This window comes from Hakea prostrata, chromosome 2 (genome assembly GCF_041222555.1).
Source record: "Hakea prostrata isolate BN-2017 chromosome 2, UWA_Hpros_2, whole genome shotgun sequence".
Taxonomy (NCBI): domain Eukaryota; kingdom Viridiplantae; phylum Streptophyta; class Magnoliopsida; order Proteales; family Proteaceae; genus Hakea; species Hakea prostrata.
Window position 1 is genome coordinate 46,279,529 of NC_142601.1, and position 14,690 is coordinate 46,294,218.

General features: G+C 39.4%; 1 protein-coding gene across 1 annotated transcript in view; it reads left to right on the forward strand.

Moving 5' to 3' along the window:
• Nucleotides 1-13,872, forward strand: part of UBP8 (ubiquitin-specific protease 8) — a 31,323-nt gene extending 17,451 nt beyond the window's left edge. Inside the window, exons 6-13 of the mRNA XM_089144719.1 lie at nucleotides 5,856-6,155; nucleotides 6,459-6,599; nucleotides 6,697-6,867; nucleotides 7,319-7,576; nucleotides 7,752-7,900; nucleotides 10,297-10,848; nucleotides 11,451-11,724; nucleotides 11,960-13,872. Of these exons, the coding sequence (XP_089000845.1) occupies nucleotides 5,856-6,155; nucleotides 6,459-6,599; nucleotides 6,697-6,867; nucleotides 7,319-7,576; nucleotides 7,752-7,900; nucleotides 10,297-10,848; nucleotides 11,451-11,724; nucleotides 11,960-12,076 (1,962 nt within the window). The 3' untranslated portion in view covers nucleotides 12,077-13,872. The remainder of the gene's footprint in view (nucleotides 1-5,855; nucleotides 6,156-6,458; nucleotides 6,600-6,696; nucleotides 6,868-7,318; nucleotides 7,577-7,751; nucleotides 7,901-10,296; nucleotides 10,849-11,450; nucleotides 11,725-11,959) is intronic.
• The last annotated feature ends 818 nt before the right edge of the window (nucleotides 13,873-14,690 follow it).

Consider the following 14,690-nt stretch of genomic DNA (forward strand, 5'->3'; position numbering starts at 1 on the left):
GAAAAAGGTTAGGTTAGGGCTCTATGGTTACAAGTAATGCATCCTTAGATGATATTTATGGTATCAAGTGTAGCTGTCGAGGCGTCACCTAGGCGTCCAGGTGTCGATCTGAGTTTGAAAATTTGAAATTTGAGGAGAACTAATGATATTTATAGTGATTGAATGGGGATAACTTGGATGGAGCTTAGGTAATGATATATGAAGAAATAGGTTGAGACCAGCGGATATAATTGGTCCTATTAAGTTTCATTGGTCATTTGAAAGGGAGAAAAATCACGGTCTTGAGAAATAGAAGAAATGGGAGGATCCTCAACACTACATGTATCAAAAAAGGAAGGGGTAATTGGATCGACTATCGTAAGAATGAAGAAAGGGCATGAACTAAGGAAAAATAGCTTTGGTAGGAGAAAAGTGCTTACTACCACAAACAAAGCATAAAAGGAACTTTTTGGGAGAAAAAAAAATTCAGAACATCGAAGGGCGATGGCCCTAGGTGCTCTCTAGCAGTGGGGCAATGGATCTCGGACCAATCACAAGGTTAGAAGGGCTAGGCGATAGGCCTAGATAGATCACAAAAAGGCTTGCAATCGCTCTATGTTCTACACTTCTACCGCTTGTTGTGGAAGTTCCTAGTAGGACAGGTGATAGGAAAGTGGGGTTTAGGAAAGTCCTATAACACCCCTTGGAGGATCGCAAAGGCTAGGTAATACTCCTAGGTGGGAGATTGCAAGGTGAAAAGGAGGTAGAAGGCAAGGGCGATAGCCTTGGAACAATCGCATGTGAGAGTCGATGGTTCTAGGGGCTACCATAGGGTGAAAGAAGGCCAAGGAAAGGGAGATCGACACTCCTAGGTTATTGCAGGTGGAGGATGACACACCTAGGAGGTGTCACTAGAGTTTTTGGTGGCTGACGGTGGTTGTGCTAGGTTTGATAAAAGGGTGGTGAAGGTGGCGGCAAGTGGTGGTGGCTTTAGATGGTGGCAGCGATGGGTGGTGCTTGTCCTGCGATGGATGGTGCTTGCTCTTATATCAGAGGTGGCTCTGATACCATGCTGAAAGAATTGAATGACTCCGACTTGTGTCGAAGGGACATAACATGAGCTTTATTTAAAGTCCTAACTTACGTAATCTGAGAACAAATCAAATCTTCCCAAGTGTGGGGATCTTACAAGAAAACATAAAAGATCTTGAAGATCCTAGCCAAAAAAAAAAAAAAAAAAGAAAGAAACTAAATCTACCAATAATCAAGTCAAATCCAAATCTACTAATAGTTGATTCTGTCTTACAGCAATTAGGCTCATTACATTAATAAACCCAAAATAAGACCTAGTGTTGACAGAGGGCTATGGGCCAAAGTTAAGTATTTCAAATTCTAATTGACCCTTTTGGATGTTCTTAACTGCATCTGTCCCCTAAGAAGTTTGCTTCCTTTATCCATCGGTGCCCATTTTCGCCATTTAGATGTGTGTTCGCCTTAAGTAGAGTATCAACAAGGCAACAACCAAGCATCCTAGTCTTAAATAGAAGATCTGTGGTACACTGTTAGGAACCTGTAAAACGAATAGAAAACTAATAATATTAATTACTGAAATAAAGAAGAACAAACACAAAATAAAGATAATACTGGTTTTGATGGTGCAAGTCACCCCCTACCACATATGCTGCCTACTACAGGCTACCCTAACACTCAGATAAACATTCCATAACCTTTCCTTACATCTTTCCCCCTTTTATAATTCACCAACTAGTAGTTGGTTACGATAACCCCTCTCTGTCTGCCAATGGACGGTTAGTGGAATGGTTAAGAATCTCACCTCCCAAGTGGGAGGTCAGGGGTTCAAAGCTTGCCGGCGGCATATACAAGTAATATTCCCCCCCTCCAATATGTAACACAACTCCTAGGGGGGGGGGGGAGGAAAAAAAACCCTCTTTGCCCCTTCCATGAGTTGTCCTCTTAGGGTCCTAACTTTCCTGGCCACTAGAATTTCACCTTGTCCTCAAGGTGAAGTAAGATGAGAAACTTGGTCTACACATACTTGCCACACAACCAAGTCATTTCCGCCATGTTCGCAAAGACCCAATAGCAGGCCCATTTCCAAAGATGCATCTGGTGTCCAACTCCAGTCCCCAGTTTAATGGTTTGCATCAATTAACTCTTTCCATTCTTCACCCAAGTCCCAATTGAAGGAACTAATCCAACTTTAGTGTTGCATTATCTGGGACCTTGAAAACAACAACAAACACTAACTGCACATGCCCATCTCCTAAAGGGGGCACCCCAATTGTTTTGCAATATCAAGCACATACGTTGTTCTAAACATGACAGGCCAAGGGCTAGCTAACTGGTTCCTGGCTTGCCTAGTGGAATATGATTTCCATCAACGCCAAGGATGAAAAGAGTTACATACATCACAAGTGTATTGAATACAACCAAGGACTGAGGTTGCAACGATGAGCCTGAAGCAAATATACCGCTGATCTCTACCATAGTACTCAAATACAAGTTTGTAAGATGCTCGTCCCATCCACCTTATGTACTCTATGTTGGATGCCTCTTGAACAATGGTTTTGGAGCATTAGGTGCTTCATTTCTGGCAATTCCTTCTCATTATGTAGTAAATTGGAAGATTCCACCTGTCCTCGATTGTACCAGGTGTCGTATGCGAAAACAATGTAGGATCCGTAGCTTGAGATGCTAGTTTCTGCAGTCGAATCTCCTCCGTTGGTCCTTCGAGTCGGGAGTTCTTACGGAGAAGCAAAGTCCTTGCCACCAAATTTAGGCTATCGATTTGCTTCGTCGTTGTTGTGCCTTCTGGTTTGCAAGTTTGGGAAAGCCTTCTGTCCAAGTAAAGGTCCTGCGCGTGGCTGTGAGGTTGAAGACAATGGTCTGGTCTGTTTTTGGGTTGACTGGACTGTGGTTAGACTGATCCCTTGATTCGGAAGGGACCTTGGTTCATTTACTTCAGTTTGACCAAGGTAAGTGCACCGCTGGGCTGGGTGTTGGGTCAAGGGTATAGGCTGGACCGAGATCTTCTTTTTCTAAAAGCCCATTGACAAGCCTTTTATTGTTGGGCAAGCCCACGTCTCTGACTTATTTTGCTGGGCCAAATGCTTCAATTGATTTAGTGTTGGCCAAGCCCACGCCCTTGGTTTAGTTTGCTAGGCCAATTGCTTCGCCGGACCAGGGATGCAATCACCTCTCGATCCATGCTCATTTTTTCCTTCTCTTCTCCCCTGGGTTTCACGCGATAAATGCCTTGACATTGCTTTCCTCTCTCACTATCGCGCTCTGGCATGGTTGTTTTTCCAAAGACCGTGTTGCCCGACCTTCATTCTCTCTGTCCTAGCTTGTTTTTCCCATCCTCCATTCTGTTTGGCCTCTTCTTCCTCCTTTGTGAAGAACTCAACCAATGCTTCACCGCCATTGTTTCTATTTGCCGTACCTTCACCAGAAGTCTAAATCGCTTTGAAACTTTTTAGAGCATCTTCTACGACTTCAGCCTTCTCCGCTTCAGTGGATTTGAATTTAGATGTTTCATGAACCACGGTGCAAAAAGTGCCCTCAACTGTCTCTCTCGGCACTTTAGTGGCTTGTTCATTGATGTCTAGTTTCAGTGCTTCCTTGACGCTTGCCCAATCGAACTTTGATCATTTTCTCTGGGAGACCCTAATGCTTTCCCTTTGAGATGTTGGAGAACCACACCAATCGATCCTCGTACTTGATTGTGTGTGCTAAACAGAAGAGTGTGACCTCTGTAAGCCATCCTTGCGCATCCCCTTCACCGGAAAACATGGACAATCTGGTCTCTTCCTTCCCTCGGATTGAAATGCAATCCATTGACAATTTGTTGGGAACCCGCAAATCGAATACAAAAATTAATAATATTTAATTACTGAAATAAAGAACAAGCACAAAATAAAGATAACTCTGGTTTAGAGAAAAAAAGGTGCTAGTCATCCCCTACAGCATGCGCTGCCTTAACGCTCATATAGACATTTCATAACCTTCCCCCGCATCTTGTTCCCCTCTTTTATAACCAACCAACTGGTAGTTGGTTATGATGACCACTCTCCCCCCACCATGTGGCTTCCTCCCAGGGTCCTAAAATACACTTTCTTTGAGAGAGGAAGTTTCCCTTAGAAAATTGAAGAATTACAATTCTAAGGAAGTATCACTACTGGCCCAAGTCTCTAATCTAGTAATCTTGGTCCAAGTCTATCTAAAACCAAGTGCAGCATCACAAGATGAAACATGTCAATCATCTCATCAAAGAAATTCTTGACTAAGGGGTTGCTTGTACCCTATTGGTTCAGCCCACTTATCTGTTGGCTGATGTTTTCACTAAAGGGCTGAAGTAATAAGATTTTTCCATTCTATTTTAGCAAGTTGGGCATGCGTGATATCTATGCAACAACTTGATGAGGATGTTGTAATACGAGTTTACAGGCATGTCGGGTATTCCTGTATCTTTGGAGGGTATACTTGTAATTTATTTGTTTCTTTTTATTATAAATAGATCATGCCTGAGCTCTGTTTGAAGAAAGTAATAGAAGTTTGAAGAAAGAAGAAGAAGTTTGAAGAAAGTAATAGAAGTTTGACAGAGCAGAAAGTAGAAGAATTTGGAAGAAAGGAGTTGAAGCTTGAAGAAATCTGAAGAACGAAGAAAAAATTGTTATTTTTATGTTATAGTCGGTTTACGTTCCTTATAAATAGAGATGAATCCCCCCATTCACAGTGTATTTCTTGAAGAAAAAGAGACAAAAGAGTGGAGGAACAAGAGAGAGCCATTTTAGAAAGAAGGTGTTGCAACACCTTTGTTGTGTGTGAAGTTTTTTTTGTCCTTAGTACAGATCTATTTCTATCAAGTTCTCTCTTGTGAGTATACCTTATTGAGTTATACCACCACGCTGCTGCGTGTTTTCCCTTAATCATTTTTATAAGTGTCTTTGTATCCACTTCCTTTATCCCGAATCCCTGTTTTTAGTGGTTGAAGTGGTCACAAGATTATAACTTGAGGGTCTGAACTGAGAGAAAATTCATCTTTTGTAGTAAATTTGAAATTGCTGATGATGATTAAGTAAAGCACTTCCACAAGGAGATTGGTGGTGTGGAAGACAAGGAAGGTCAATACTCCTCTTCTATGCAGTGGATTTCATAGCAGTTGAAATTTGTGATGCATTTACAAAGCATACGAAAATAACTAGACTTAGTTTTCTTTATTGATACCCATTTCCACATTTCTAACACTGCTTGGCATTCTAAGCTACATGATTCTCTGGGTCAAATTGCAGGCTTTCGGGTTCTTATTGAACCAAAGTCTTAGATGTACTAGGGCGAGTCCCATTCAAGCTCATTTGGTTTCTCTCGTGATGAAAGGAGATCAGCTCAGCTGTGTTTCACATGATAACATGTACATGAATGATCGACATTTTCTTACCTCTGTTCAACGAAAGTCTTGGATGTTTTAGGTTGAGTCTTGTTCATCATTTGATTTTGCTCTTTATGAAAGAAAACCAATTTAGCTGTGTTTCACCTTATTTCTTTTAGATGAATGATCAACATAGTGATACCTTTTTGTGTTTTTGGTTTACTTATTATTATTATTATTATTTTTATCTTATATAAAGTATCTGAAGAGAAGGATCTGTATACTAGAGTTTAGTTTCAGTTTTCAAGGTTTAAAATAAAACATTGAATACTGGAGGTTCCATTAGCGTTTATTTAAAACTGTGTCCAAGTACAGTGGTTTTTTTACACAGAAAAATTTTAATATTATTGTTTTTTTATGTCATTTTTGGCATTACTTGTTTTGCCACTCATTTTTCATATTCTTGTTCTGCTGTACTTGTCTGCAGATTTTTCTGGAACTGCAAGTTTATGGATTGTCAGATTCAATGAAGTCTAAGGAAGGGAGGAAAAATGAAATTATGATCCAACAGTCTAAGATGGCAATTTCTTCATGTGGTAGCTCACTTTCCATTAATGACAGCATTGGAGAGAGTGGTTCTTTGGGCTTGACAGGGTTACAGAATCTTGGAAATACGTGTTTTATGAACAGTGCAATCCAGTGTCTGGCACATACTCCAAAGCTTGTTGACTATTTCCTTGGAGATTACACTAGTGAAATAAACAAGGACAACCCATTGGGAATGGAAGTATGTTTGTATGTCTTTTCTATTTATTCATGTCTTAGGAAAGGAAAAATTTGTACCTGAAGTATAGTTTTATTTTTTGACCATCATTCTGGTGAATGCTAATGGTCAAGTTGGGGGAACTGGAACCCGACATTAAAACAGCTTGATATCCAGTTAGGTTGATTTAACTATGGTCTCAAAGTAATAGTACTTCTATTTGTAATTTTTTATTTTTTGGGTTGGTTTTGTTCTTGGAAAATGCCCCCCCTCCCTGTTGCAGGATATATTATTCTCTTTCTCACCAAATTGCCATTTCTTGGTCAGGGTGAAATTGCCTTAGCATTTGGAGACTTGCTACGGAAGTTGTGGGCTCCTGGGGCATCTCCAGTGTCACCAAAAGTGTTCAAGTCGAAGCTTTCTCATTTTTCCCCCCAGTTTAGTGGCTTTAACCAGCATGATTCCCAAGTCAGTATCAATCTTGAAAAGTTTAGTGATCCATTTAGTTTCTTTGATGCTGCTAGTGAGAAGGAAATAATAATGGTTTGCAGTTGTTGCTCCATAGGAGCTACTTGCTTTTCTGTTGGATGGACTCCATGAAGACCTAAATCGTGTGAAACTAAAGCCTTACATAGAAGCCAAAGATGCTGACGGTCGTCCAGATGGAGAAGTTGCTGATGAATATTGGCAGAATCATCGGGCTCGTAATGACTCCATTGTAGTTGATGTATGCCAAGTAAGTATTTCTTATAGGTTTTTTCAACCTCTTGTTTTTGCTGCATCTTTTCTTCAGTATGTTTCATAAATTACAGTTAGGTCTTGGGTGGTTCATCTCAGCTTAAGCTTATCCCACCTATTCGGGTTTGGCTGTATACAACTCATTTTTTTAATGGAAGATTTGGTTTGGAACTGTTATTATAACCTTAAAATTTTGAAACCAAATCAATTTTGTTGTCATTTATAAATTTTTAGACTTTGAACCAATCACTTAAGAGAAGTCTTCAATGAACTTTAGCACCAATGATGGGTTTTTTTTCTTTTTAACGATTTAATGATTTCTATAATTTTAGAGGACTGGTCTCATGGTTTTCTTCACAAACTATTGTTGCAGTTAGCTGGCACTTGGTTTTTAACATTTGGATTTAGTTCCTTTGCTTCCTTAACTGAACATTCCATCTCTGCTGCAGGGTCAATACAGGTCCACATTAGTCTGCCCTGTTTGCAAGAAAGTCTCTGTTACATTTGATCCATTCATGTACCTATCGCTCCCTTTACCTTCAACAACAATGAGGACAATGACTGTAACAATCTTGAGCACTGATGGAACGACACTGCCATCTCCAATAACGGTTACTGTGCCCAAAGTTGGGTATTGCAAGGATCTTATTCGGGCCTTGAGCAGTGGTTGTTCTTTAAGGAGTGATGAAACCCTTTTGGTATCAGAGGTATGCTTTTATAAATTGTTGAAATGAGTTGGTCTTGCATGAACTACAGTTAGTTAGGTCTGGAGTTGCATGTTTTTGGTAAATTGGGAGTAGCTGAAGTGCTTTAATATATTATTTTTAGTTTGAGATGTTTCCATTTTAGTTTGAGTTGTTAAGTACATGAAGTCATGTGCAGATATACACTAATCGCATTCTTCGTTATCTGGAGGAGCCATATGATTCATTATCCTTGATTAGAGATGATGATCGACTTGTTGCTTATCGATTACCAAAAGAACTTGAGAGTTTTCCTTTGGTTGTGTTCATGCATCAGCGGATGGAGGAGTAAGCCATATATTGTTTTCATTATGATCTGTTGTTTTTCTCATTCTTCTGATTTTGTATGTGTTTCATTTTATCTTAGTAGTTTTGTATTGGTTGTATTACTATTTGTTCTTCAACTATCTATCATTTTAAGATGTTAAGATGCAGCCTTCTTTTGTTGCTGATTATGAATCTATTTAATTAGCTAATGACTGAAATGCTACCATTTATTTGGTGTTTAATTAGCATATATATAAAGGAAGAAAATGTAGATTATGGTCCATAGTTGTTCTGGGATTTTCATGGCGCCACCTGGGGATCCAGGCAGATTAGGTGACTGCTGACTTATTAAGTAGTAAGACAACACTAAGCAGACATTCAAGCATTGTTTCTGCATGTGCTCTGCACATATCTAGCATGAGTTATGCACAGAAGATCATGTTTCTTCCATTAAATTTTCTACTGCAAATCTAGTATGAATTCTGCGCATATTATTTAGGGTAATTTTCATCTGGACCCCTGAGGTTTGGTCCATGTCATTTTTAGTCCAAATAAATGGATACTTTTCATCTGCTTCCCCTGAGGTATTCAATAAGACCAATTAAGGACAATTTGTGATTTTTATGACCAAAATACCCTCACATCTATTTTACCGAAAGATTTACATATTTTCTTCACAATTAAATCCAATGGTAAAAATAAAAAAAGTGGGGGTGTTTATTGGATCTACTCCTGTCTTGACACCCTCCCATTACCTCCAGTTGGCCCCATTATCTCTAGTTGGCCATTAGATTTTAGACACGTGGATCATTCCAATCGGATGAACATAAATCCATCTAAAAAAATTCACATTTCTAAGTCCCGAATTCTCTCTCATCTCCTTTATCGTCTCCATCTTCAGTCCGGCCTCACCGCCATCTCTGCCTTTTTTCCTCTTCAACTCCAGCGACAGTTGAATCAAGTTCTTCTTGTTTTATGCTGTTTATTTTGAGACCATTGATCCCAAAACCTTATCCTTTTCTATCTGAAAGCAGACAAGCAAGTTCACAATAGTCAGATCCCACCTGCAACATCTAAATTTGTTCGTAATTTAATCAGTTCTATTTAGTCAGAAAAGCACGAAAACAATCTCTCATCTTATTTCCTAATTTCCAATTAGACGACAAATGGTCTAATGTATCAAATTCCTATTTTCTTTCTGAAACAAGTATTGGGTTTTTGGATCTAGGTTAGAACGGGATTAAAAAGAACACAACATGCCAAAGCAATTCAGAAACCTCATTAGCAGACCATCTAAGGACGACGAGTGGTTTCTAGCGCTAGCAGACGCCAGAAATATTCAATTCCACCAATTCTTTATCCGGGAAAAAGAACAAACAACGCTGGCCAATCTCTGCAGCTCCTAAATGTTTAAAAAACCCAGATGAATTGAACAATAAGAGAAAGATAAGAGGTTTTGGGGTTGGGAATCAAGGTCTTCTTGTTGATGGGGTGAAGTGAAAAGCAGGGGAGTGTTACTAAAAGGGCAAAAAAGGATGAAGAGGAAAAAGGTGTTCTCGATTCAACTGTCGCCCGACTGAAGATGGAGACGATGAAGGAGATGAGAGAGAATTGGGGACTTAGAAATGTTTATGTTTTCAGATGGATTTATGTTCATCTGATTGGAATGATCCACTCTTTTGATTTTCATCGTTGGATTTAATTGTGAAGAAAATATGTAAATCTTAGATAGAATAAATGTGAGGGTATTTTGATCATAAAAATCATAAATTGTCCTTAATTGATCTTATTGAATACCTCAGGGGAGGCAGATGCAAAGTGTCAATTTATTTGGACTAAAAATGACATGGACCAAACCTCAAGGGGTCCAAATGAAAATTACCCTATTATTTATTTGTTCCTATTGATGTCCAAATTATAAGAAATCCTGCATGTATCCTGAGATACAACCATCCAATCTTTTAATTCAGTTAATTTTCTAGGCCTCACACAACTATCCTACACCAGCCACACATCCATTGTTTTAGTAATTAAACAGTATTTTTTTTGGGTTGTCTTATATTGTTCTGAGTCACAATTCTTTCAGTTTGGTTTTGTTCAAATGGACAATTCTAGACCAAACTGAACTGTGTGAAATTTCAATTCAAAGATCAAATTTAAACCAATTTAGTTTTTTGTTTGATTCAATTTGTTTTTAAATGGCTGATTTCGGTTATGGTTTGAAATCTAATAGACACCCTTATTTGTTAGGTGCTTGATCATCTTTCTATGTACTTTTCTGCACCATAACAATGTTAAGTTCCCTGCTAAATTTTTTTTTGTGTGGACTTCTTGAGTGGTTCAGTTAATCGTTGCATATACTGTTATCTCTTTATTCACTTTGGAACTTTCTGATGGGAGAACATTTATATGGTCAGGCAGTGCATCTATGGGAAGGTGACACATTGTATGAAGTCATTTGGCATTCCTCTTGTAGCAAGGCTCTGTAATGTCGTTAATGGGTCAGATCTCCGAAAACTTTTCCTGAAATTGCTGAACCCATTTCTAATATGCAATGAAGGTTCCTTAGATGCCAATGGTGAGAGTGAAAACAATTCAAAAGATGAAGTTACTGAGATGGAGGACGTGACAAGCGTTGGTAGTGGTGGAAATACAGCTGATGAAGGTGGAAATGGATCACTTTCTGATACTGAATTCCAGTTCTATCTGACAGATGGGAAGGTTACAGCAAAGGACTCTAAGATAGAAATGAATGAGCCGGTAATGGTTCCAGGGTCTGCTAAGCGGTTTTTTGTGCTTGTAACTTGGCCTAATGACAAGATTGAGTTCTATGATACCTGCCTTCTCAGCTCTTTACCCGAGGTCTTTAAGTCCAACTTTGTTATGAGAAGGCCTCAGGAATCCATTTCTCTATATGCATGTCTTGAGGCATTTCTGAAGGAGGAGCCTTTAGGACCAGAAGATATGTGGTGAGTGTGTGTAGCTTTTTCTGTCAACCACAACTTGTTCAAGTCATTTGAAAGCTTGATTGCTCATGAATGTCATGATCATTATTCTTGTTTAACTAATTTCAGTATCATGTTTTGTTGCAAGAATCCTGTGTCATGTTACTTTAGTGCTTCAAATGCAATTTAATGCAATATTATCTCTTTTAATTGATTGATGCTCTTTTTGTTTGCTTTCTTCTTCTTAGAGGCACATGAGCTTCTTGATAGTGCAGATATTGTCTTTTTCACATGATGAGAACACACTAAACACTCCTATCATCAATTGAAGAGCTCCGGGTTTCACACTGATTTCCTTCTCATTTGTACTTAATTTCTGTTTTGTTTCGGTTCACCCTTAAACATTCTACTTGTTTTACATAAAAGGATTGTCATTTACCGTCCAGCTCTCTGTACCTTGAATCCTAGCAGGTCTTGTTGCTATCTTTTAGTCAAAGGATGAATTTTGGCACTGTATCTTACATAAGGCAATTAGTTTTCTTGCATTATCAAGTTTTTCTTTTCTATTATTCACATATTGATATACTGGTATGGTTCATTTGATTATGCTTGGCTCTAAATCTTAGGTTCTGCCCTGGCTGCAAGAATCATCAGCAAGCGAGCAAGAAACTAGACCTCTGGAGACTGCCAGAGATTCTTGTTATTCATTTAAAGAGGTTCTCATACAGCCGGTTCATGAAGAACAAACTAGAGACATTTGTTGACTTCCCCATCCATGACCTTGACTTGTCTATGTACATTGCTCACAATGACAGCCAGTTGTCCAATCGCTACATGCTATATGCAATTAGTAATCATTATGGGGGCATGGGAGGTGGTCATTATACCGCATTTGTCCATGTGAGTAGTGTTTACCTGTTCTTGTTTTATCATATTGGTTCTATCAAATAAAAAATTTCATCCCTATTGCTTTGTCATATTCATCCTTGAAGTGAGGATATGTCAGAAATAGGAATAGCTAACATTTAAGTCGTCGTAACTTTAGCTTTTTCCTTGGTATGGGTGCGATATATTTTGAAGTTCTCTTTAGTGTGCTTTTCTTGATATACTAACTTTATTATCTTTTTTTGTGTAGCGTGGGGGTAATCAGTGGTATGAGTTTGATGACAGCCATGTTTTCCCTGTTAGTGAAGACAAGATAAAGACTCCAGCTGCTTATGTTCTTTTCTACAGGAGAGTCACAGATGCTTAGAATCATATACACGATTTGAGTAACTTCTAACCATTGGAAACTGCTTTTTTGGGTAGCCTTGTATCATCTGAAGTTAGCATATTCTTTTATTGTCGGCTTTGCATAGTTTGGATTAACCTACCGGCATGGATGAATAAGAAAGGAGGATTCTGAGTGTAATGTTGGTGGTATAGATGACTGTAACGTAGTATCAGACGAAGAGTTGAGATTCTTAATTTGTAGGAAAGCGCTCATTCACCCGCTGTAAGTTCTTTACGTGTATAATTTTCTATCAAATGAAAATTTGTCTTGGGCTTTCATATTTCTGAAAAGGGGTTGGGGGGGTGCAGGTTACATCAAATGAAGGTGTAATTGTTGTTGATTATTCATAGTGATCTGTCTTCCGTAAATTTCTTGGACAGTTATTGGCTATTCTTTGAATTTGATTTTTCTCTGTATAGTATTCATGTAAACTCTGGTTGTTGCCCTTCATTTTTCTAGCTCTTGTGTGGTCTACAAGTTTTATAATTTTAAAGATGTGTTTTGTATGTACTAAGAGGTTTGGAGCTACACAACTCGTACCATTTACTTAACAGTTCAGATCCATGGGAGTTTTTTTCTTTCTTTCCAGGTCACCCGATATTCCATCTGATGCTATTAACATGACGTTAGTTCTGGCCATGTGGCAGTAGTCTACAGGATCGTGACACATGGATAAAGGATCCAAGGGGTTTACACTTGCGGAGGTTTTTGAAGAATATCCTTCATATTTATCAAATTTACTAAGGCCCTCTCTCCTTTGTTTCTCTCTTTCTCTTTCTATCAGCATCTCAACTTATATACTCTGTGAACAAGGAATTGTTTTTGATCTCCAGCAAAAAATCAAGGTGATGATCATGAAAGCAAGATGCAGTGGCAGGCCAGATCAAAGAAGGGGGGGGTATTTCAGATTTGGAAATTTTATTTTGTGGATCATATCTATTTGCATTTCATGAAACAATCTAGAGGGGAATCCTAATTGGCATCACAAAAGACCCATATGTATATGAAGAAGATCCCAGGCTTTGTGCTTTTCTTTTCAAAAGCTGCATCTGACTTTTGCTTTTCTCAATTCTCAAAACCTTCGATGAGGGCTTGAAAGTGGTAACAGGGATACGGTTTTGATTTTGGAGAGCTCATGGAGGGATAAGAATGGAGACGATGAGGGTACTTGCAGCAAGAGTTCTGGCGGTGGCCGGGAAGGAGGGAAGGCAACGTAGAGAGTGTTGGGTTTCCACCTGAGACTAATGAAATGCAAGTCGTTACCCTTTTTCCGGTTGATACCCTCACGGTTACTTTTTGGTCAATCGTTTTGTTCTTTTATCCTTCTGACTCAATTTAGTTTTGGTAAAAGTCATTTATGGATCGTCTGCAGTGGAATTTGAGAGTGGAGCTCTATCAATTACTAGAGTGTTCTGTTCCATAGTCTTCCTCTGGTGGTTCGGTGAGATACACAGAATGGCTACCAATGAGGTCTCTTCAGGCAGTGTAAATTCGGTTCCTAATGCTGATATGCTCTCCACCGATTTTGCCCAGAAGCTCAAACTTCCCGTTCGATCACCCTCTACTATTTCCATTACTCCTAGCAAGCTGGCTGATATTCATCATGGATTTTGCTTTTCTGTGATCGGATGGATACCGGACGTCTCACATATTAACACTTTGATCTGCAATTGCTTGCCCACAAAGCTTGGAAATCAGCAGCCATCAAAGTGGCAGACTATTATGTTGTTGAAGGAGCCCCTGATCGTTTCATCCTTAAGCTCAATTCGGCCCGAGATGTTCACTGTTTAATTTTCTCACAGCCCTGGTTATATAAGGGTCAATTCTTAATATTTATGCAACCATGGGATCCAACAGTTCCTGCAGCATCGGTTCTTTTTCTATATGGGTTCAAATTCTGAACATGAATTGGCTTTACTTCGATATGGAAGTTTTGCAGTCGGTTTTCTCGCAGGTTGGACAAGTGATTGAGATTAAATGCCCATCGGGTTCTTTGACTAGGTACTCTCCGGCCGCTCGTGTGATCAATGATCTTCGATTGGATCTCCCAACTTCCATCCAAATTAATGCTGCACCCAATCCCTTAGTGCTCCTTCACTTCGCATATGAGTATCGTCCGGCTTTAGTATGCCCGTAATGCTTTCGCATAGGCCATTGGGACGAACACCCTCAATTTTCGCAAGTGATCGGGATGATGGCTTCCCGCGAAGCCACTAACCCTGCCTACCTACCTAGGCTTGCAACTCCTCTCAAATGGCAGGGGGCCATAAATGACGTGGCTTGTTTGTATAAAGATGTCTTTTTCAGGGGTCTCACTCCTGATCATATCGCCTCCTCCTCCACTTCTTCGTAGCACAGGGACTTGGATCTCATTCGTAGTTTCTACATGTTGTCTTACATCTTTCAACTCCAAATACCTCGTGATTTGGAGGACCGGTATCTTCCTCATGATGGCAACTGGCATTTTCCAAGCTCTAGTATGGGGGAGGAGGACCCTACTGAGAATCATAGTGTGGTGGGGATGGGAAGGAACGGATATGCCGAATGATTTGGGCCTTAATCAATCAGACTCCGACAAGCATTCCACTTCAGA